This window comes from Gigantopelta aegis, chromosome 4 (assembly GCF_016097555.1).
Source record: "Gigantopelta aegis isolate Gae_Host chromosome 4, Gae_host_genome, whole genome shotgun sequence".
NCBI lineage: Eukaryota > Metazoa > Mollusca > Gastropoda > Neomphalida > Peltospiridae > Gigantopelta > Gigantopelta aegis.
In genome coordinates this window covers 98448501-98473440 of record NC_054702.1, presented here as the reverse complement: position 1 = coordinate 98473440, position 24940 = coordinate 98448501, and the positions used below count along the sequence as shown (strand labels likewise).

The 24940-nt window shown below is 34.0% G+C and overlaps 1 protein-coding gene across 1 annotated transcript; it reads right to left on the bottom strand.

The window, feature by feature from the left end:
• Positions 1-274: 274 nt before the first annotated feature.
• On the bottom strand, positions 275-22650 carry LOC121371541 (polyribonucleotide nucleotidyltransferase 1, mitochondrial-like). Its single transcript, XM_041497512.1, has 26 exons — positions 22483-22650; positions 21885-21945; positions 20765-20839; positions 20110-20215; positions 19664-19713; positions 18988-19051; positions 17113-17160; positions 15524-15637; positions 14277-14463; positions 13631-13682; positions 13085-13142; positions 12129-12222; positions 11439-11541; positions 10026-10096; positions 9465-9501; positions 8767-8833; positions 8133-8222; positions 7680-7840; positions 6921-6992; positions 6428-6491; positions 5872-5955; positions 4723-4806; positions 4226-4332; positions 3109-3164; positions 2264-2342; positions 275-1007 (listed from the first exon to the last, which is right to left on the bottom strand). The coding sequence occupies exons 1-26, from the start codon at positions 22638-22640 to the stop codon at positions 852-854; spliced, it is 2298 nt and encodes a 765-aa protein (XP_041353446.1). The 5' UTR covers positions 22641-22650; the 3' UTR covers positions 275-851.
• Positions 22651-24940: the final 2290 nt, after the last annotated feature.

The window sequence follows — 24940 nt, the reverse complement described above, 5'->3', positions numbered from 1 at the left end:
AATTTGGCTTCATTAGGTATTCCTTGTGTCATTCTGAAATATAATTAACCATCTTTTAACTGTCTGAAATGAGGTTAATCAGTGCTATGGTTTTAATCAATGAAGTGCCTTGGGACCAATCCAAACCCATTTCTCTGTCAGCATTTGGATCAGTGCAGAATAATAGCAAGAAGTTAACCAGTCAGCACTTAGCCTCTTTAGAAAGCAGAAAGCAGAAATAAAAGTCATATAACTGACAAAATAAACAGACACACAAATGATAACCAAGTATAACTGAGCATAGTAATATTTACTTCAAGTAATACAATGGTTTAATAAAAGCACTTTCTGGATTCTGATTTGTCAAGTTACATTTGTACTACAAATGTTATCCACCAACTATTGTAAAGCAGATTCACTGTATTAAAACAACATGAAATTATCTGTTTAAAAAGAAATGCTTTTGGAGGGTGCATCTGAGTAATGACTGATCTGATAATGCCATAAAGCAAGTAAATTGATGCAGAATTTTACTTACCCATTGACAATCGTTATACTATAAGATTATAGTTCACTTTTACCAACAAACCAAAACGCACCAATAGCTGCATTCACAAAATTGCACCAAAAGATAAATTTCACAAAATAATACAGTAGTTAGCTCCAGTTATGATATTCCTATTCTTGAATTCAAAGAGTATGACACCCCATGAATTAAGATTTATTTCCACGTGTCTCTGTAGCACAAGTTGTGCGTTATTTTCACTCTATGATGAAATATAGTATACGATTCTTATCAAACACTGTAAAAACCAACACAGAAAATATTTCATTTTGTAGAACCATTTTGTCTGTTTTTAACGATATATACATCAACTTTTCTCCTCTATTTTTCTGTATATCTTTGTCACCGGAGACTGCAGCACTTTGCGAGAGATTCTCATCCGACCACTGTGCGGGTCACGACCAAAATACTTCACGTTAATTTCCTGCCCAACAGCCAATCCAAGGGCACTGGCATGGCTAACCTGAAACCACGAAAAACAGATTGTATGACCGTAAGTGACCATCTCCAGTTTAGTGCAAACTTTTATTTTCCATTTTGTCTTACCATCTTATTGTTGTTTGGTGGTAATCCTAAAGACATTGAAAACAAATATTAATCAGAAAGTGTAAAATATATTTTAACTATTACAGGTTTTTTTTACTGTGGAAGTATACATTATTTACAATTGCTTGTTTACCGGTAAATTAATAATTTGGCAAATTTAATATCTTTCTAAGTTTCTATATTAAACCCCCCCCCCCATAAAAAACAATTATGTTATTACAATAACATTTTATTTAAAATATATGTTTGACATCCAATAGCCTATAATTAATAAATCAATGTGGTCTAGTGGTCTTGTTAAACAAAACAAACATCAACTTTTAGTTAAAATGAAGTAAGTGGTCAATTCTGTGATGTCCAAATTTGTTGGCATTAATTGGGACACACTCAAAACTCAGTCCTTCAAGATGATGTATGTGCATGGTAAATGTCGTGAAAAACATAAAATGCAAGTGCATCACTGCCACTTTCATATGGGAGTATGCAAATTATTCATAGCTCACAGAAAAACAAGAACATCTGTGTAAAAAATAATTAGAGAATGCCTGAGACTACTAGAGTGCATTAGGGGCAGACTGCAAACAAGATAGCCTGTATCAGAAATAGTGCGAGTGTTTGGCTGCATACAACAAACACATGTCCAACTAACGGGGTCAACAGTGATCGCCCATTGTCAGGAGCACCCTCACGTTTGGAAGGCTGACAAATAAGGTTACATTATCTGTGCAATCACTTTGTCACTTCTGCTTCAACATTACATGACAGAATGAGCAGAAACATTTGCCAAATTATCTTGAAAAATGCAAAAACCATAGTTATTTTCTAATTAAATATCTATTATTACATGAACTTTTTCCTGAAAATTAAAATAAAATTCACCAGTTGTTCTTAAAATTTGCAACTGGTGAATTTGGTGAGTGGCAGAGGTAGCCCTGCATGAACTATTCAGGAGCCATGTGAAAACACACAGATCATTCGGAGTCGCCTGCACGTCAAACCCATTCTGTCGGCAAATCATTGTGTTCAGTCTTACGTTGGGATCACATATGTGTAAGATTTACTCAAAGACAATGGTGTAGTGTTGTGCTCAGTAAATTTTTTAGCTAAAACACATGGCAGTGATAGTAATAATTTAAAATAAAGTTCTAATTTTTGATCAATATTTTCACCCACCTTTCTTTGATCAAGCTGAGAGTTATGAAGTAATACTGGTTGTAGTTTTGGATGAAGTTGCACCATTACTCCAATATCACTGGAAAAAAAAAAAAGATATATATATATATATATATATACATTAAAAAAAATATTTAAAGAACCCAAAACAAACTTGCTGATAAAAACATTAATACAACATCCCAATCATTACATTATATAAGAATTGTTTTTGTCTTTTTTGTTTGGTGAATTTATCGATGTATAATAGTCACAAATTGTATAAAATTGCATAGTATAGCAATTTTATACTAAATTTGTGACTGTTCGACTGTAATTCACAAAGTATGACAAACAATTTTTATAATTACAAGCACCACTTCTATTTAGTTAAAAGTAAACAAAAATCAGTTTCTAACGTCCTTTCCATGACCTGTTTTACGTAATGTCGTCCCATTTAATATAATGGTGTCATCTTTTAGGATTTATCAGTTTTTAATTGATATCGTCCAATCAGAATAGACTAAATCATATAGCGGCAGGAAGTTTGTAATTATAATTAATATTAACACTTCAAACCATAACAAATTCAGTTACATACATTTAAACTTATGTCAAGAAGATTTTAACTTACTGAATTTCCACAACTCTTCCTATGTATACAGTATCAAATTCCAATATTTGCAAATCAATTCAAAATGTTTAATGCTAATGTCAATAAGATTTTGATACTAAATGTAATGAACCAAATTTCCAAAATTCTTCAATGTATATAGCACCAAACTCCCAACATTTTCCAATCCAATTCAATAGCTCCACATTTTTAAAGCTAATGTCAATAAGAATTTGAAAGTAAGTAATCTTACCGAATTTCCACGATTCTTCCTGTGTATATAGCACCAAACTCAAGCTCAGGTTCTTTCTAAAATGTCAATACAAAATGTTGCTATGATAAATAATTAATTAATTCAATTCACATCATTAATTCTTGTACCTAGATCCAATTAAAGTTCAAGCACACCATCTTGGGCTTTGAGGGTTATATTTGTTAATGACAGAGTTAACAGTAAAGACCCTAACACATACTAGCCTTAAACTCAATGGCTTCATGGGGCGGGATGTAGCCCAGTGGTAGAGCACTCACCTGATGCGCAGTCAGTCCAAGATCAATACCTATTAATGGGCCCATTGGACTTTCTTATTCCAGTCAGTGCACTACGACTGGTATATCAATGGCCGTGGTATATGCTATCCTGTCTGTGGGATGATGCACATAAAAGATCCCTTGCTATTAATGGAAATATGTACTGGGTTTCCTCTCCAAGATTACATGTCAAAATTACCAAATATTTGCCATCCAATAGCTGATGATTCATAAATCAATGTGACTGTGGATGACTATTGATAGATCCATGTTCCCTTGAACCATACATGTAGCTAATAATTAACATCTTCAAACAACTGTTATTGATTAATAAGGAAGGAAATATTTGTATTTTCTATTTGTTCATAAATGTATGCATTGTAATTCTGTATTGTTTGTACCTGAGGGCCTCAGGGAAGATTAGCTTTTGCTAACTGTGTTACCCTCACTAAATAAAGAATTTATTATTATTATATTATTATTATTTAACGATGCACTCAACACATTTTATTTATGGTTATATGGCGTCAGACATTGAGAGAGGAAATCCGCTGTCACCATTGCATGGGCTACTCTTTTCGATTAACAGCAAGGGATCTTTTATATGCACCATCCCACAGACAGGGTAGTACATACCATGGCCTTTGATATGCCAGTCGTGGTGCACTGGCTGGAATGAGAAATAGCCCAATGGGCCCACAGACGGGGATCGATTCCAGGCTAGCAGCGCATCGAGTGAGCACTTTACCACTGGGCTACGTCCTGCTCTGATTAATAACATTTTTAAATACTGGTACAACAATGTGACTGGTGTGTTTAATGTCTATTTATTTACGTACCTCTGTACTGAGGATTTCTTCAATGATTTCTTTTGCTTCATCCATGGCTTGTTGGTTTGGAGCAAAGATCTCATAACTTGTTTCGTCAACTGGCGTAACTCTCACACCTGTATAATAATAATAAAAAAGAAAAGAAAAATTGACAATACTGACTGGAATGTTGGAAAGTTAGAAAAACAAAATACAAAACTTCTATTAGTATTAAATATGTATACAAACTGTCATATAAAATTTAGTAACAATAATTTGCTTTTAAAATTTCAATATAGTTGAAACAAAAAAGAAAAACTGCAACAGAAAAATGCATCTCTTACATGTCAAAGATAAATAAATTTTATTTCAGGATTTATATGATACTCCAAATAAAAGTACTAGCATTAACTGCTTTCTAATCACTAACATTTGGGTCTCTTGGCTTTGGGAAATAAGTACACAACTCATTATTACACTGAAAAGAAATAATTACACAACTCTGTTTTGAACCAAAATGTTCTTACCTGTTTCACCTGTGATTTTTCTCAAATTGTAACCACCAACACCAAGAAAACGAGAACGCTTTGCAATAGGTATGTCAAGTTTTTCTGAAAACAAAAAAATAACAGTTATAACAAAGTTATGAAATTAAAGAATAAAAATAAATCAGCAGATAGGCAACCTTATTTAACATATTGTTTTCAGAAATCTGGCAGTCTCATGAACATTTCCTGCCCTCATATTGCAGTAAAATGTAGAGGTTTTACTAGAGGGTTTTAACATAATATAAAAAGAATTCTTTCCTGCAGCTCCAATAATAAATGAGTGGTTACATTAGATATATATATATTTTTAATTTTCTGAAAAAATAGCCCTAATGATGCTAGATAATGATACTGTAATCTTCTAACTTGATGTTACAAAACATTAAACATGTCATAAATAATACTGAACCCCCTCCACCCAAATCCCCCCCCCCACCCCAACACAGTGTTGTATACAAGTACGCTGTGTACATATTATAATTTACAAAATCATAAAATGTTCATGGTCATGGCCTCTTGAAATAGGGGAGATAATTTGTTAGTGACTGAAGCCTGCTACGTTATCTCCATTACGTCCCATCATCCTACAGAAATTCCACAAAGCACATTGCAGGTGTTAATGTGCTATTCTTAGGTCTCACTACACAGTTCAGTTCCAGGTGAGAGTTCATTCATCACGGTCCACTATAGTTCCTAATTTGTGACACATGCTATGGTTCACATATTCACTTCAAGGAAATGGTGAAGAATTAAAACAATATGTATGTTTAATGGTAAGCCTTCTGGCTGTATATTGTAATATTGTGCATTAACCTTTTGGGATATGGGTGTATAGTGCAAGAGACAGCTGGAGTGAATCGGTTAATGAACTACCTGCTCGGACCGGTACTACAGCCAGATGCAATCGTAAAAAAACAGACGGAAATGTTCTCAATTTTGGAGTAAAAATAAATGCTTATATAATATATGTTCGCAATGGTGTATGTTGTTAGTGCCAATGAGAACCCGTTCTATTGGCAATCTTCATTTGAAGTTGGGCAATTTAACATGGGTTTCAATGGAGTGAGACCTTAATGACCAACCTGAAAGTGTATCTGTATGTTATATGACGTAGTTAGTTCTACTCACCTGACACAGGTCCACAGTCTTTCATCTGGTCTCTCGGGTTCATTATCACTTCACTCATTATTTTCAGTATTTCATTCTTGGCATCTGTAGGGAACAAATATTATCAGAAAGGTCTTTCAACATCATTGGAAATATGTGAGGAATCACAACAATATATATCTTTGCAATTTGATTACCAATAAAAGGATCATGGCCATGCAAGAATTCACAATATCTGCACAATATTCATTTTAGTACCATGCCCCACCCACCTGGTACCACCACTGAAATAGGACCAAAGACTAGATGGTGTAGTGGTTAAGCCATCGGAACATAAGGCTGGTAGGTACTGGGTTTGCATCCCGATACTGGCTGTCATCCAGAGATAGTTTTAACAACTCAGTGGGTAGGTGTAAGACCACTGCACCCTCTTCTCTCTCACTAACCACTAACAACTAACCCACTGTCCTGGACAGACAGCCCAGATAGCTGAGGTGTGTGTGTCCAGGACAGTGTGCTTGAACCGTAATTGGATATAAAGTTGAAATGAAATAAAACAAAAAGTAGTGAATAGTACCTGAGGCTTGTTTCACAGCTTCCATTATAACTCTCTGAGGCAATCCTTCCAACTTAATATCAGCCTGGAAACAAATTTTACAACTAACATCACATTTTATTATTGGTTCAGTAAAATTAACCACTAACTGAGTTGTTAAAACTATCTCTGGTTCAGTAAAATTCATAATACAGTGCAACACCTCATAACTAGACCCTCTGTAATACAGAATTCAAACAAAACTGAAAGGTTCTTTTACAATCCCTTTTTACAGAACATATATTCTCTAAACTGGATACCCTTAAAACCGGACGTTTTGCTGTGACAACTGTCTAAGATTTTCACGTTCACTGAAAAACTATCATCATTATAAAAAAATAATCAAATGTGCAAGCCATAAGTATTCATTTAAGACATGCATTATTCTAAGAGACCTTATTACTTGAAGAATAAAACAATTTGCCAATCTGTTTTATAAATGAATGAAATACACTTAGTCAAGTGTTAAATTAACCTGTAGAGCTGTGATTCCTTTCTTTGTGCCTGCCATTTTGAAATCCATGTCACCCATGTAGTCTTCTATCCCCTGTAACACAGACAAACACTAATTAATTTTTTTTAATGGTTTATTCAATGATGCACTCAACACATTTTATTTAGGGCTTTATGGCATCGGACATATGGTTAAGGACCAGACAGATATTGAGGGAGGAAACCCGCTGTTGCCACTTCATGGGCTACTCTTTTCGATTAGCAGCAAGGGATCTTTTATATGCATCATCCCACAGACACTTTACAACTGGGCTACGTCTCACCCCCGACACTAATTAATACTGACGATCGGAGAATAGGTCCACCGATGGGATTCAATTATTTGACTTACGTATGAGGCGAGCACTCTAACCAGCTGAGCTAGATCCTGCTCTACCAAAGATAAACAATGTGAAGAAAAAATATGAAGACTTTACAAACTAGGTTTCTTGTGAGCTTTTCATAGAAGATAACAAGAACAAGAACATTGTTTGAGAAAAAAGCACTACAGTAAAGGAAGGAAGAAAATGTTTTATTTAACGACACACTCAACAGTTTATTTACGGTTATATGGCATCGGACATATGGTCAAGAACTACACATATATATTGAGAGAGGAAACCCGCTGTCGCCCAATGGGTCCACCGACGGAGATCTATCCTAGACCGACCGTGCATCAAGCGAGCACTTTACCAGTGGACTACGTCCCGGCCCTGAAATTTTATATCTCCACAATACACACCAGTATATCTGTCATGAGCTTGTACTGTATTTCTGATGAATCGTCTGGGTCCGGTCGTGACACCAGTCCTATAGCCACGCCCGCTGCAGCGTCACTCACAGGAACGCCAGCGTCCATCAGAGCGAGGCTGCCTGCACACACAGACGCCATTGACGAAGATCCTAAAAACAGAAACAATGTACAAACATCAACCAATAATACAGCAGGTAATTTTAGTGGCATAAAGTTAAATGTTGACATATTTTCAACGTAAACTTAATTTTAGTAGGAGACTAATTGTTAAACAAATATTTACTTGGAAATATATAGTGCAGCCAAAAAAATAGTAATCCCATCGCACACTTGTTTGTTTCATTTTAATTGTCAAGATATATTAAAAAGTAGTGCCAAAATTAAAAAACATTTTCACCACAAATGGGTGAAAGACGTACATGTAAATATAAAAACATTTACCATTTGACTCTAGAACTTCGGAAGTCAGTCGTATTGTGAAAGGAAAACTGGTGGGAATAATTGGACGAAGACCTTTCTCAGCAAGAATTCCTAAAAACAAGATATAGCGATAAAATCAGATTACTTTAAAATAAAGACCGTAAGTAGGTCAAACAACCGATACCATAAACAGAAGATAACATGTTTTTTCCTTCAGATTTTTTATTTGTTTTTTTAATTTTATACTTCAATTGGTATTAATATCTATAATAAAAAACCATGCATACATGTTAACTGACATCAATGGAGTCTTGTTTAAGCCATTAGTTTCAAGGCTGGAAGGTACCAGGTTCTTATCCTGGTAATGGTTCCCACCCAGTGAGTTACACAGCTTTAAGACTACTACACCAACATTTCTCTCACTAGCCACTCACCACCATTAACCCTCTCATGGACAGATAGCCCAGAAGGCCGGAGTTTGTGCCCAGGACAATATGCTTGAAAATTAATTACATATAAGCATGGAGATTAACTTTGTCTTTCTCTCAGCTATTATTTGCATAAAAACAAGTAATAATTAGGCTTTGTATTCTGGTGAAAACACAGCCTACAAAATTGAAAAGAAAGACTTTAGATCTAGGTACAGTACACCTACCGTGACCAAGTTCTCTCCTGTTTGTAGCTCCAGGCCTGCCTGTTTCATTTGTAGCGTAAGGTGGAAACTAAAATAAAGCACAGACGTTACAATAACATAAGTATCATGAATGAAGTTATCACATTCTTCATGATATAAATATCAAGAATAAATCACTGAGATTACATGTATAAATATTCGGAATAAATCAATCTAGATATACATCTGATATGCATACACTACATAGCATTATGCCAAGGTATCATCTAACACTGCAAGTCACCATCAGTGTGAATGATTTGACCAAATTTTACCAAAATGGGCAATAACCACATGTTACCTAGAACATCTGTCAGATGTTACTGATAATGATATATGTAGATCTGATTCAGATATTCCTGGTCTCAAAGCTCAATTCTAAATGAAGCAATAGTTTGTAAAAGTCCAAATTGCAATGTGTAAGGCCTCACTAACAACTATTCCAAAACATATTACATGAAGGCAGCAGCAATAGTTTTCATCACCAAAAGAATAAAATTAATAACTTGTCTTTGTTTCAATGTTTGATTTCAACAGACATGACTTTATTCATATATTGTTAATTTTCATAACAGCTTCCAGAAACATTTAATAATTCATTCACATTCTAAAATATTTGATTAAAATGAAGTGTGTGAAAATTAAGTCAACAATATTATATATTTGTACCTAAATCTTACCTCATAATGCAACATAAAGTTCTTCTCTTTCATAGATCTGGAACAAAAAACCCATTCTCAAATCAATTAATATGAAAACAAGCATTCTGAGAGTACTGCTAAACATGTCCACTGCCTGGCCCAAGACATTTCCGTATCTTCTACGTTCAAGGGCCATAACTCTGTCAAAAATGGGTAAGTGGCCATGAAAATGAAATTTGATCTGTAATGTACATGAGAAAGCTACACACAAAATTTCAGCTTAATATCTTAAGGCATTGTAACAGATGGCCAGACAGAGTGACAAAGACTGGTGGGGGACTAAATGGAATGAATACACAAATATTATACTATGCAATGCCAATATTTGTAACTTGCATCATATTCTAAAAACATTTTTTTTTAAATTCAGACATCTATTAAAATGTTATCTGTTGCTTTTTACTAAAACATGTACACTAAAATTGGTGTCATCAATGTATGTGTGTTTCTGACCACAGATACAATTAGAAATATAATTACAATTGGTATTATATATTATAACTCAAATGAAATTCGGCCCAGTAAACTGAACATACCCACCCTGTTATCACAGACATTGGGTCCAACTTCATGGCTGACTCAATACTATCAAAGGTCACCGTACACAGCACCTGTTAAAAATACGAATCCACATGTTTTGTCAAGGTGATAATAAAAACAAACAAATTTCATCTTAGACTACATAATTTAACAAGAAGGAAGGAAGGAAATGTTTTACTTAACAATACACTCAACACATTTTATTTACGGTTATATGGCGTCAGACAAATATAGAGAGAGAAAACTCGCTTTCGCCACTTCATGGGCTACTCTTTTTGATTAGCAGCAAGGGATCTTTTATATGCACCGTTGGCCTTTATTACACCAGTTGTGGAGCACTGGCTGGAACAAGAAATAGCCTAATGGGGCCAGTGACGGGGATCGATCCTAAACCGACCATGCATCAAGCAAGCGCTTTACCACTGGGCTCCGGCCCTAATTTAACAATAATTCCATGGAATTAAATGTCTCACCTAACACAAGCTTTTTGTGGTGCTCTGTGGTGAACATCCATAGGTGCAACTATAAGCCAAGTTTCAATGAAATAGGACAAATAGTTTGTGAGAAACTAATCTAAACATGACTTTATTGTTTAACTTTAACACTAAAGTTCATGTCATCGCCTCTGCCACCTTTGGAAAAGTAATACCTATATCTTGCATTTTTACTTCATAAAGGTGAGGCAAAAAGCTAAAAATACACGTTAATTTGTTTTACAGTATCAGTATTTTATTACAATATCAAAGATTTAAAGTACAATTTATACATGCTGTGTTGGCATAATCAAACATCAATCTTTATTATTATTACAGTTTCCGACTCATTGTTTTTCAATCTGGCATCTCATATCTTTAAACTTGTTTTACTATCCACCTCCATATCCCAGTTTGTCTCTTATGGCCACCTGTGCCACATACTTATAGGATATTAAACAAGCTTCTAGTTCCTAGATCATGTTTATGTCCCGAGTGAAATAATTTTCATTTGTCACAAGCTTTAGTGAGTGACAATGAAAATTATTTCATGAGGGACATAAACATAATATGAAATGGTAGAGTTTAATATCCTATTTATTACCCATAATCAATCTTAATTTATATCACTCAACTTGTTTGGCTGACGTTCTTGCAAGGTTGTAGTGTGCAAATTAATGATGTCATCGTGTGATGTCGAAGTGTTAAGTCCCACTTGATGTTCTAGTGGGACGTTTCATTTTTGATATGTACCAAGATTGCCATTTCTAATCTGCTTTTTATGTCAGCTTAGTCCGACCACTTCTGGGATTGTCAAGAGGCACCTGTACTCATCTAATTATACTCTTCAATATTAGCATACATGGTATTATTTAATACATGAAAACATGTTGCATGTTTCTCAGATGACATTATTTGTGTTTATGATATTTTTTCGTACCTGTGTCTGTCCTCTTTGGAAGAGAGCTGAACCATGAAGAGGTTTAAAGAGATCTACACTACAGGAGATGTCTCTTAGCTGATACAAGCCCCGACCATCACACCTATGAAAACAAAATATCACACAATTAATGTTTCAGTGATTGGAATTTGAAAAAAAACCCCAAACCCTCAAACAATCAAACCATAATGTGAGGCAAAACGTGATAGCAATACAAAAAATTTAAATAACAGTTAATAAGGCATTTATTTAATCATGTCCTAATTAAAATCACAGACTGTTTAATACCTTGGTAATTGGGGCATAAATAATAAATTTCACTGTTCACATTGCATTATAATTTAATACAAAATTACTGGTTAATTTTAAATTTCATTTGGTAAAAAAAAAGAAGAGAAAAAAGAAGAAGAGAGAAATATGGTAAATGTAAAGTATTCTTACGAACAGGAAGGGGACCATGTCAGTTACTTCATTATAGCAGTAGTTCGTTGTACACATTTGCATAGTTAGTTATTTATAGGGAGATGAAACAGGACTTTATGATCAGTTTAGTTCTATGCAGTAGTTCGTCCTAAGCATGTTCATTATAATTGTACTTTACTGTATCTTAAAATAAAAACTTATATGAAGATATTTTATTAATGTCTTAAATAATGCAAACTAAAATGACTAAAAACATTCTTTAATTACCTTCTGTCCTCATCTAAAATGAGATTTCTGAAGATTTCTTTGGTAACAAAACTAAAAGCTTCATTAATAACTTGAGATTTGTCCGGGTAGTTTTCTAAAAACAAAAATTAAACAAACTGTTTTAAAATGCATCCAACGCATGAAAGCGCATTTGATATTTTTTTAAACGAGTTGTAAGATAAAAAAGATATCTAATGGACACAAATGAAGTATTCCATTTTTTATATATGTACTCAAAAACCAGATTTAACAGTAACTTATGCATCACTGTGTAATCAGTTTCAGGTTAACTTATATGTCACAATGCTATCAATTTCAGTCATATTGTTTTTCATTGGATGATACGGCTGTTGTGACCAGATCATCAACTAAAAGAAGCCAGTTATATATATCTTTAAATTGATAAGATTCACATGTGTGTTATTGGAATATCTTATCATGAAAAATTACTCATTTCTAACCATTGGTAAGAAAAATTTAAACTCTAAACCTACTTTATGACAAAAAAATCCAAATCAAACCAAAGACCAATAATTATGAAAAATCATTAATGTTAGTTAGATTTTCAATTAAACAATCCAAAAAGTTGTTAAGATTAACTATGATTTATATGGATCATGCTGGAAGTCCCTGCTTCAAATCCCCACAGTAGTATGTGGACAGGTCATTTACAAGAACTACAAGAAGAAAATACTAAGAGTAAAAAGAAACGTATCTTGGAAAACATTGTGTCTAGGTTGGAACCAAACAAATGGCTTATAAAATGAAATGTTCTGGAATGTGAAAACCCCAGTAGGTCATCCCAAAGAATGGTTAAAGTGAAAGTCATATTTAGAAAGACAGAACATGGGTAAATGTGCAAACATTCAGGTAAGTGATGTCTAGCAGGCTAGGGGTTGAGAAAATTCAAATCACTGTGGAGGGAGATTTAGTAAAATTGCCTGTTACATATTTACCACTTAAATTCTGTAAAATGTCAGTTCTGACATTCTGAACGGCTGTGTCACGAGATATCTGAAATGTAAAACAGAGGTAAATTAGGGAATAATTATACTGTGTTTTCCAGTTTGGGGATGTAGATTACCACCTCAGAATTTAGTAGCCATCCAATCAGATTCGTTCTTATAAATGTGTTGTTTTATCACAGAAATGTCTAATTTTAAAATACAAATCATGTTTTAATAAGTTCACCATTTCACTAAATGTTGTTTCATCGTTTGATTTAAAATACTCAACTGTGCTAGGTTTTTTCACTGTATTTTGTAATTCTAAAATATGTGATAATTTTAGTTATAGTTTGATAAAAAAAATGCATATAATTTGTAAACCAAAATGGTCCTCAAATTGTAAAAGAATGTTGAAATCAAGACACAGTGACAACACCTGCAATTAATAAAATATCCACAGCAAAAACAAAAACATGCTGATGAAAAATAATTGAATATTTTCCAAGGTAAAAAAGTGCCGATTGCCATGAGCAATTGTAGGGATCGCATACTCACCTTATCATGAGAATCATCATAAAATATTTCTTTTAATCTCGTCTCAGCCAAGCTAAAATCAAACAGAAGAGCTTTTTAAAAATTACTGAGGCAGCACCTCTGAATTCACTTGCCTAATCATAAACTAATATTAATCTGTAAATTGTTGGATACGGCATGCACGTATTGAAAACTTCCTTTGTGACCACACTTGTGTTATCCAAAATATTACTATAAAATTGTTGTTTAATGAATCCACTAGAACACATTGATTATCATCGGCTACTGGATGTCAAACATTTGGTCATTCTCACATGTAGTCTTCAGAGGAAATCTCATATATTTTTCCATTAGAAGAGATCTTTTATGCACTTCCTCGTAAACAGGACAGCACATACCACAGCCTTTTATATAACAGTCTTGGGCACTGGTTGTAACAGAACACCACACCACCCCCCTCAACAATTAGAGAATGGTACTGCCAAGGAGGTTCAATTCTACCCAGGCACCTCAAATGACTGCTCTGCTGACTGATTTACATTTAGTATGGCTAGTTTTGGGTGAGAAGACAATTTTGCTAAATTATTTATTAAAGTTTAAAACTTGCAGAAACCCAGTTATTTTTTAACTGCCAATTATTGATGACTACAAGTAAAAATATTCCCACCTTTTAACAGCATCAAGGATTTCCTCCATGACGACACTGGCTGTCTCAAACTCTCGTTTCGGCACACCGTGCTGCTTCTGCAGATCCTGTATCTGATGTACCAATGACTGGCTCTCCTTGACGCCCTGTTTGATTGCCTTCATGAAGTCTTGTTGGAGAACGTTTTCGGCACTCGCTTCAAGCATAACTGGAGAGTAAGTGGTAAAATTTGCAGTTATAACTGGATAATATCAAATATTGATATGGACTAATGAAAAATGTTCCTTTGTCACTGTGCAGTTATTATGGGAAAGTGCACATAAAAGATTAATTTGTTTCTTTTTAGTAAGGGTAGCAGTGAGAGAAAGATGATGACAGCGAGTCTTTTTCTTACACAATAGTGTCTAGGTAAAAAGGTGTTTTATTTAATGACATCGATTTCTTAATTATCGCTTATTGTAAACAAAGTATATTGTGTGTGTGTGTGGGGGTCGAGTCATGTTCACTCACCAAATATTTCTTTTTTTAAATAAAAAATTGCTAGAGCACAAGGGTTTCGACCCCTGAAAACCGTCCCTCTGTGCACTCATAGAAAGTCACATATCATGACCTTTGATATATCAGTTGTGGTGCACTGATTGGGGTGGGGTGGGGGGGGGGGAAGTATCCACTGAGGGAGATTAATCCTTATATCCAACACCTATGGCATGTGCTCTACCAACTGAGCTAGATCCCAACCCAAGTATTGAAATAATTGTATGTGATGACATCAAACAGCTGAAAAATAAAACATACTGAGATGTCATTAAACAAGTATCCATTCTTTCTTTCTGTCTTTCTGGTATTAAAATTAAACTATAAAGAACTTCTATAGGTCACTAATTCTTTTGAAATTCAAATGTCTCACCAATTCTCTATTTGTATTCTCAATAATAAAACTCAATTGAAATTTGATGCAACACAGGATCAAACCCATCGTTGGACCCACTACTGTATTCTTCTTCCATCCAATGCTATATTTATTTTAGCAGAGTATTTAAAGTAACAGTTTGATGCCATGCAGAATCTATCCCATCATTGGACTCACTACAGTATTCTCCTTCCATCCAATGATATATTTATTTCAGCTGAGTATTTAATATAACAGTTTGATGCAACACAGGATCAAACCCATCATTGGACTCACTACAGTCCATCCAATGTTATATTTACTAGTTTAACCGAGTATTTAATGTGCTAGCTATGTTTACTAAAAAGTGTTGACATACTGATCTTGTTTCTGTCTGTGGCCGCCACAATGAGATTCAGGACGCTACTGGCCATCTGTTTCCGTGTCGGGTTTATCACAACCTCGTTGTCAACCATGCCAACTCGCACCGCTCCTTCAAACAATCCACCAATATAAATAATAAAACATGTTAAGTATACTGAACTAAAAACATTTTAATTTAGTTATCTTTTTTTAAATTTAAATCATTTAGTCTTAATCTTTGTGTGTATTGAAATTAATAATATCTTGTGAACATTTTAACATTTTAAACCATATTTGTCAGTCTATTCAGAGAATTAAATTTTATTAAGAATGTTTATTAAACATTCAAGTTACTTTGGTGTTCAGTATAGATTTATTCTATTGATTTCTTTCACCTGATTAGTGTGGATAAACAAAACGTTTTTCTACATTATGTCAAATATTAAACTAAATTTAGGTGTTTTCTCTGGGGCAGAATTTATTATTATTATTTTTTTAACACATTTATTTGATCAAAAAGAGTTCTTATCTCTCACCACCAGGAATAATGATATACAGAGATTAACTAGTTAATGACGTAGGATATCAGCTTTATTACACACCAGTGTAAGATATTGCTCATGTCATAACAATCACTCAGTATCTAACTAGTAATATTGGCGTGATGTGAGCACTTGCTGACCCCATTCGTAGATAAATAACGTGTAGTAGGTCTCGACATCTACTTACTTCTGTGTTGCAGCTTGTTTGCAGTTGGTTTGTAATAAATAGAATACTGAACTAGCTTGCCTGTCATACCATTTTTATGAAACTCGTGAACAGTGTTCACTCATTTCATAAAAATGGTATGATAGGCAAGCTCGTTTAGTATTCTATATTTATCCTGTGAAGGTAAGAATGGGAAATTCTGCAAGGCTCTGCCGAGTGGAATTTCTCATTTGGTCTGAACAGGATAAAGCCGATATCCTATGTTATTAACTAGTTATTATCTTTATCCTGCACACCATAAACATTAAGGGGAAAAGCTATTATTTCTGATATTTCGGCTACATTGTACGATAACCTTGAGGTCAAATGAGTGATTTTATAATATAGCTATATGTGCATGTCAAAAGTCATATCCTGCTACTATACAGATATGACTTTGCTTTAAGTGTCATCATATTCTGTCAGTAGAAACAGTGGTTGGAGGATAAAAATTAATATTACATATATCACACCAAAAAACACAAAAAGTTTGTTTTGTTTAATGACACCACTAGAGCGCACTGATTTATTAATCATTGGCTATTGGATGTCAAACATATGGTAATTTTGACATATAATCTTAGAGAGGAAACCTGCTACATTTTTCCATCAGTAGCAAGGAACCTTTTATATGTACCATCCCACAGACAGGACAGCACATACCACAGCCTTTGATATACCAGTCGTGGTGCATTGGCTGGAACAAGAAATAGCCCAATGGGTCCACCGACGGGTATCGTCACAAACCAACCTCGCATCAATCGAGCGCTTTACCACTGGGCTACGTACTATCCTAAAAAGAAAACCCTATCACATTGATGACTAAGGACACTATAACATTCCAAATGACACACGTACCTACAGGCCCATTCCATGGAATATCTGACACAGCAAGAGCAGCTGATGCTAAAAAAGACAAAAAAAGAAAGCATGGTTAGTCAAATGACAACATAAGTAAACAAATATTTTTAGTAAAGTACAATTCAAAAGTTCAAACTGTACTCTTCGAAAACCATTCACCCACATATCACAAGACTAAATACAATGCAATAATTACCTATTGAGACTTGCATTCTTTAGATAAGTGACAAAGCATACATTGTGCATGATAAACGTACAAGTAACACCCAGTGTGAAAATTTAGATAGCAAAGAAAATCTAGATACATGTATGAGTTTCCTCCCTTTCACGTATACATTTTCTCAAGATTAATGCCACATTGATCAGTTCTCTTTCTTACCCACTTAATTATAAAATCAAAACATTTCTAAACTAAAAGCAATCTTTCATTCTTGATCTACTGTAAACACTGCACCTACAAACTCATTTAAAAACTTGCTAAAAAAAGTAACAACTTCACCATAAAGTTCAATTCCTTAACATAGTTTTTTTTATAAAAATAGAAATAATACAACACGAATAGGAAACTTCACTAATAAATCAAGTTATCTCGACTGAAAAGTAATCCCAAAATAGTATGCATATAAATCAATGTTCTTGTAGGTGAAAATTAAAGGAGGGCGTCTGTGCGGCACCACATTCTTAAAAAAAACACACACACAAAAAAAAAACGAAAAGCAAAAAGAAAGGGGGGGGGGGGGCTTGGTTACCATATTGTTGTGTGTAGGTTGACTTTGTGGAAAGACATATTCCTTATTTTACCTACAAAAAAGTTTATACGAAATACAAGCAGACTCGTCTTTTAATTGAACCGAAGATGATGTTGGTCTGACATTCACGGGCAATTCTGGTTTTGCTGAATCGATCAAAGTTTTAATATTATTATTTTAAGACAGATTTCAAGATATACGAAAAACAATAAAGATGTTTGTCAAGTCATGTCAGATACATTTCTTGTTATTTCCATATTCATCGAATGAATCGATCGCGTGATAACATATTATCGCCAGCTGATAAAAAGTAGTTTCGTTTTTGTAAAGACAGTGTATATATTACTTGGCACCCAAGATAAATGATTTTAATGATAAACAAAATGAAAAGTTCATGTTTTAAAAAGAATTGCTGAATAAACAGAATGATAGAAATGAGTTACAACCAATTATATCTGCAACTGAGGACAAAATATCAGATGATAGTTAGTGGAAACAAAAGACAGAATGACCATTCTGATCACGTGACAAATTTGGCACCCAAATAAGTGTGTGTGTGTGTGTGGGTTCAATTGGGAGATTGCTGAATCCATAAAAAATAAAATCTTTTCATTGCTCAAATAAAACATAACTTTTATTGTGTGTATTAAACATACAAATGGATACAGGTATGGGACAAAACAGAGGCTATTAAAAATAATGTTAAATATGTTATGGTAACTGTCGTAAATTTTTCATCAGTTGTTATTTCGTACACACAACGCGACTTGTTTCCTTTGATGTCCAGTGTGCAGACTGATCGTTATTTTTTTTATGTGTAGAACAAAGTGTGCTATAGGTGCTATAAAATATAGTTGGGTGCGGGAAAATAAAGAGGGGCACAGAAAAATAAAGGAGGGCGGCAGAACGTGAAAGTAGGGTGGCAAAATGCAATAGCAGAGCGGGCCAGCCCGCTTAAATGGAGCAACAAGAACACTGTAAGTACAAATCATCTAGCCTTAGTGTCAGACAGATTTATCTAAGCCCTCTGCAAAAACTAGTTAATTCAGTCCAGTGGGCAAGGTTTGCATTCCATTAATGAACTCCAGTATGTATTGAACCCGATACCCAAAACAAACGATACCTGCATTGATACTGATTATATCAGGGTCATTGACTCCATCCACTGCTAGCAGGTTACACATCAGCTGAAAAACATTTTCACAAAATTCATAAATGAGTTCAAATAGTGAACATCACAACCCACACCACAAACAAAACCCAACAACAACAAACAAATATATAAACAATTGAAACCATTAGTTAAATATATAGGTATTTTTCAGGAAAAGAAATTATTTGCTTATTGTATAACACTCAGCACTTTTTAAACTATGCCTTATCAGTGCCAAAAATATCAATAATTTTATAAGTGGTCAAGAGATGGCTAGAAGAAATCTATTCCTGTCATATTGGCTGTGCCTTCCAAAAAGAAGTAAGATATATTTTACATGCACTGCCCCATAGACAGGAAAGTACACATCATGACATTTGATGTACCACTGGTAGGGAGAGGAAAAAACAGTACATGAAGTACAATTAATCTTATCAATGAAACAACATACCTGGTACCCACCCTTATTTTCTCAATCAAATGTTCCTTGTAATATTTATGGCCAACCTCTAAAATAGTATTTGTAACAACAAAACCGTATATATTTCCACCAACCACAGATGATAGAATCCATGAAAAACTATCATTGACAACAGTAAAAAAAACTCTTATAATATTGAATATATTAACTAGTCTTCCGGCTCACCTGTGTTTCACACAAATATCCCGAAGGAAATAATGGTCGTAGTGATCTGTCTGCAACAAAAAATAACTGTTTATAATACAGTATGAACACAGATAAAATATACACAAGTAAAACTACAGAATTCTACTAGATAAATACTTCATGATTATAACAAGATGTTTACTATATCAAAGCTATTCAACAAGAGTAGAACCTGCATAATTCACAGAAGATAGGTACAACAGTGTTTGACAAATCTACTAGCCCTCATCCTGGCTAGTGATTTCTTGTCTGGGCTAGTGGAAATTATCATTGTATTGCAATAATAAATAGGGCACTAGCCAAAGCTTCTGTGAGGGCTAGTGACTTTCTCAAACATTTGTCAAACACTGGGTACAAATGTCAAATAACAGTAATACAAATTCTGGTAATTTGTGAAAGCCTGTCGACAACAGATGTGATTGTACCTATCAGTCTGCTTGTAAGGATCTCCTTCTCTGACGGACCGAGTTCACGTCGCAGATAGTTTGTCGGAATTCTCCCTGCAGCTGCCGCCTTTTGTCGGTAGTCAATCTAGAGACAAAGACAAATAATATAATTTGTCCTGCAAACATTGCTTCTACTGGCTGATTACGATGACCGATTAAAGCAAAGTAATAAATGCTATGTCACATTACAAACATTAATAAATAAATTACAAACTTGTTCATTTGACTTATAGATTATTGTACAACATAGGCGAAATAAAAGAAATAATAATTTTTGTCTTTTGATTTTTGATGGATTGCGAAATAAAAATAATAACTAGTTAATGACGTAAAATATTGGCTTTATCCTGGTCAGGCTGAATGCAAAATTCCAATCAGAAAGTTTTGCAGAATTTCTTATTCTTACTTTCACAGGATAAAGACAATATCCTACGTCATTAACTAGTTATTCTCTGTTTAACATTTTGTATTATGAATATAGTCAAAACTCAGAATCTCATAATTTTTGAAGAAACACTAATATTTCTAAATTCATAAATTTATATGCATATGTATGTGGTTCTTCACTCTAATTCACTAAATATGAATACAAAATGTGTACATGAAGCACATTTAATGAAATTTCAAATCTTACTGTGAGTGGCAAGAATGAACTTGTCGACTGTCGTGACCGACTAACAGCAGTGACAAGAACCGAAGTATCTCCATGCTGAAATATATAAAACAATAGATAAAATATATAAAACAATGGATATGATGAATAAAGTAAAAACAAAAATCCTAGTAGACTGTAAGACCTTAAATTTTATATTCAGGAAACTGCTTTCCCCTGATAATCCATGTTCATATCACAAATGTCAACATTATATCCAACACTTTCCGATTCGAGTACTTACATGTTTTAACATCAAAATTTCACTTTTTGTTTTTAAGCCCAATATTGATGAATAAATTTGGGTAAAAAATCTTTATTCCCAAAGAGGAGTCATATTCGGAATTTAAGCCAACATTCCTGTTGTTTATTGCAAAAATATGCATCACTTTCCTGACCAGTGCTAGCATCAAGTCAGAAAAGTGATTTAGCATCAAGTCAGGACAGTGATTTAGCATGAACCCAGGACAGTGACTTAACATCAAGTCAGGACAGCGATATGGCATCAAGTCAGGACGGTGATTTAGCATCAAGTCAGGACTGATTCGGCATCAAGTCCGTGATTTAACATTAAGTAAGAACAGAGATTTAGCATTAAGTGAGGATAGTGATTTAGCATCATATATATACAGCTAAACTTGATTCCTGTGTTTAACCAATTTGCAAAAATTACTGCAAGCTGTCACCAAGATTTTATTTGCTCAATTTCTACAACCATTTATTTTTCCACATTTTAGCATCAGTTTCAACTACTGTACCTTCCAGATCACCTGCATTGTGCTTTGAAAACAAGAACCTCAAGTAATACAGTTTAAATGATTGAAGTTTCAGGACACTTTATAAGTTTAAGTTGTACTAGTCAGGGCTAACACTGCCACTCGCCAACTTCACCAATTCTGAATTTTAAGAACCATTGGCAAATTTTATTTTAATTAAAGGGGGAAAAAATGTGTATAATTATTAATATTTTGTTGCAAAATAGCTAGTATAGGTTTGCATTTTTTGTTTTTAAAGATAATTTGGATAAATGTTCACATCACCCAGAGCTAGCCCTGCCAGTACACAGTATAATATTAGTTATCTAAAAAGAGAAAACTTTCACCTCAGCCACTGCAGCTCCATCTGCAAATCTAGCAAGTTTCCCTGTGCTGATTCGAAAAGGTCTGTAAACAAATCAGAATGTTACAATGTACTTTAATGTCCAAAGCAAAATTATTCACGTTAGTGTAACATACATGTGACACCTTTTATTTTAATTCAAACTATTTTCTAACTGTAGATTATTACTTTAAGAATGTACAAGTCAACTGTTGATTTATTAACAAACAAAAACACTAGGGCGAAATGACCCTAAAGAGGTGTGAAACAACCTGGTTTACTCATATGAATTGACCCTGGACAAAATAACTCAGGCGAACTGGTAATAAGGGTGATATGACATGTTAGCGAGAAACACGACAGGATAAATTTAGAATAATTTAATAACCAATTACATTTTAAACAAAAATAAAAATGTGTTCGTCTCATATTAAAAAATATCACACAATAATCATAACTTTTTTCCTTTTTTTTATTTTTGACTGCATTACTACACAGAGCAGTGGCTCATTAAAAAAAATTAAAATTAAAATTAACAAAACACAAATTAAAAAATTAAACTTTGACAGTAGGCCCAACACTGAATGACAAACGACAATTACCGATTGCCAACATCCGCTTCTACTTTGCCACTATGTTCTGCACTGTTCCATGGCTTTGAGTGAGCTTTTCTACAAAGCTGTTTTTGTAAACGTAATCGAAAACGTGTGACAATGTCTTTATTTTTACACAGCTTACATGCCAACATGGGCGCAGACATATTGGTTTGATGTCTTGTAATTTCTTCCGTTTTTTAACGGAGCATCACCTGAAAATTAGAAAGGACATCAAAACTTTGACGTAATCTAATCTTACTGCTTCCATATATATGAGGATGTCGCATTTACTAGTTTGTTCATTATATCAAGATCATTGACAAGACGTTTTTTAAGATATGATATTAAAGAGATAGATAACTACTTGAGAACGTAAAAATTATCAGCTAGAGAGAAAACTCTAGAAATACGATACCATACTGTATAATATTGTCCTTTCATTTGTTTAGACCCTAAGTTTTTTGCAAATGTTACGTTTAATTCCTATTCAATCCTTGTTTTCTTTACATTTGCATGAAAACAAACCCAAACCCCGACAGGTTTTATATACAATTCATCATCTAAAATGCACGAAGTTGACTTATTTCCATTTTACAAAAATCTCTGTATGTTTTGAATGCAGGGTCTTTGATTATTTATTTATTTTTATTTTTTTGGCGGCGGGGTGGGGGTGGGGTGGGGTTCAAAATTTTCGTTGGCTATTATAACTGGGTTGACCTTTGTAGTATTTACATAACCCATGCAGTCTGTGGACATTATTTGTGAATGATATTACTAAAAAAAATATTAATGTTATTACTAAAAGCTTGTTTTGTTTAACGACATTACTAGAGCACATCAATTTATTAATCATGGGCTATTGGATGTCAAACATTCGGTAATTTTGACGTATAGTCTTAGAGAGGAAACCCACACAATTTTGTTTCATTGGTAATAAGGAATCTTTTATATGTACCATCCCATATACAGGATAGCACATACGATGACCTTTGAGATACTAGTTGTGATGCACAGGCTGGAATGAGAAATAGCCCAATAAGTCCACCGTCGGGGATCGATCCTAGACTGGTCGCGAATCAGGCTTAGCGTTTTACCACTGGGTTGGGTCCCGACCCTCCCATCCCTTGTTATTACTAAGTAACAGTATTTATAATTGTGGTATACGATCACATGGACATATGTACATAAGAGCAAAATAAGACAGTGCTGTGGCTTGTGGGTGAATAACTCAAAACATCTGGCCATAGGTTCAAAACGTGGTACGTACTCACTTAATCCTTGTAATATCATGCGATTATCCACGTAATGTATTCTCAGGCAATATTAGCACTGAAATGCTCTGAGGACTAAATGATGGTGTACACTTAAACCGATACAGATGACCGTTTAGGGGCACACATAGCGTAACCAACTTAAAATATATATTTCATCAGAACGTTGTAGCCAGGAGCCTTCATCAGAATCATCACGCCACTTTTTTTTTACTATTACAGAATATTCAATATTTAGGGTTGTTTCCTTTCTCTGAGGGGGCAGTATAGTGTCAATAGAAAACCGATAAGGTCTCAATAGAAACTTTACGTGTAGTGTAAAAACGCTGTCCACGCTGCATCCCTCTTTTTTCAGATATGTCGAAATTGGACCAACATACTGATGATATCTGGGTAGTTGAATCAAGATACTGTTTGAATGGGGTCAAGTCTGAATTTCTAGTGTCAGAGGGATAAATTACAAGCATTAAAAAAAAAAAAATACATTTAGCATTTAAATTAAATCCCGAGTTTGCTGCCATTGTTAAGATGTCGATGACGAACAGAGACTTTCTAACAACTATAATCACATATTAAATATATATTTCTATATAACACATGAGTGGCTGTATATTAGATGTGTTCTTGATCGTTGTATAGTTTGTACTAGGTCACACTTCATTTTATTTTCTAATACAGATTTATTCTTGTTTGGGAATCAAAATCCAGTCTGGGTTACTTACAAACAGCAGGACGATCAAAGACACACTGAATATACAGCCACTGATATTCTAAACAATATTCTGTATTTAGTATGAAATTTTAGTAGTTAAAAATTTGTATTAGTCAGAAATATTCTTCAATGGCAGCAAACTCAGGATAGTCTCTTTAAATATGACAATTTTAGTTTTTAATCTCTCATAACTCCACAAGGAGTGGCCTTTATATATTTTATCTCATGTACTTTACTGACTTTAATCAATTACCTTTACACTGTGGTGTTATATAATTGTATAAATGATATTTTCATATACTTACCTTTCGGACACCCAATAGCCAATATATATTTTTGTGCTGGGTTGTCGTTAAACATTCATTCATTAATCAATTATATATCTCTCTATTTGTCTATTTGTCTATCTGTCTGTCTGTCTGTCTGTCAGTTGTTACAACTACCCCCGACCTCACCCACCCTTGGATCTGCCACTGGAGAA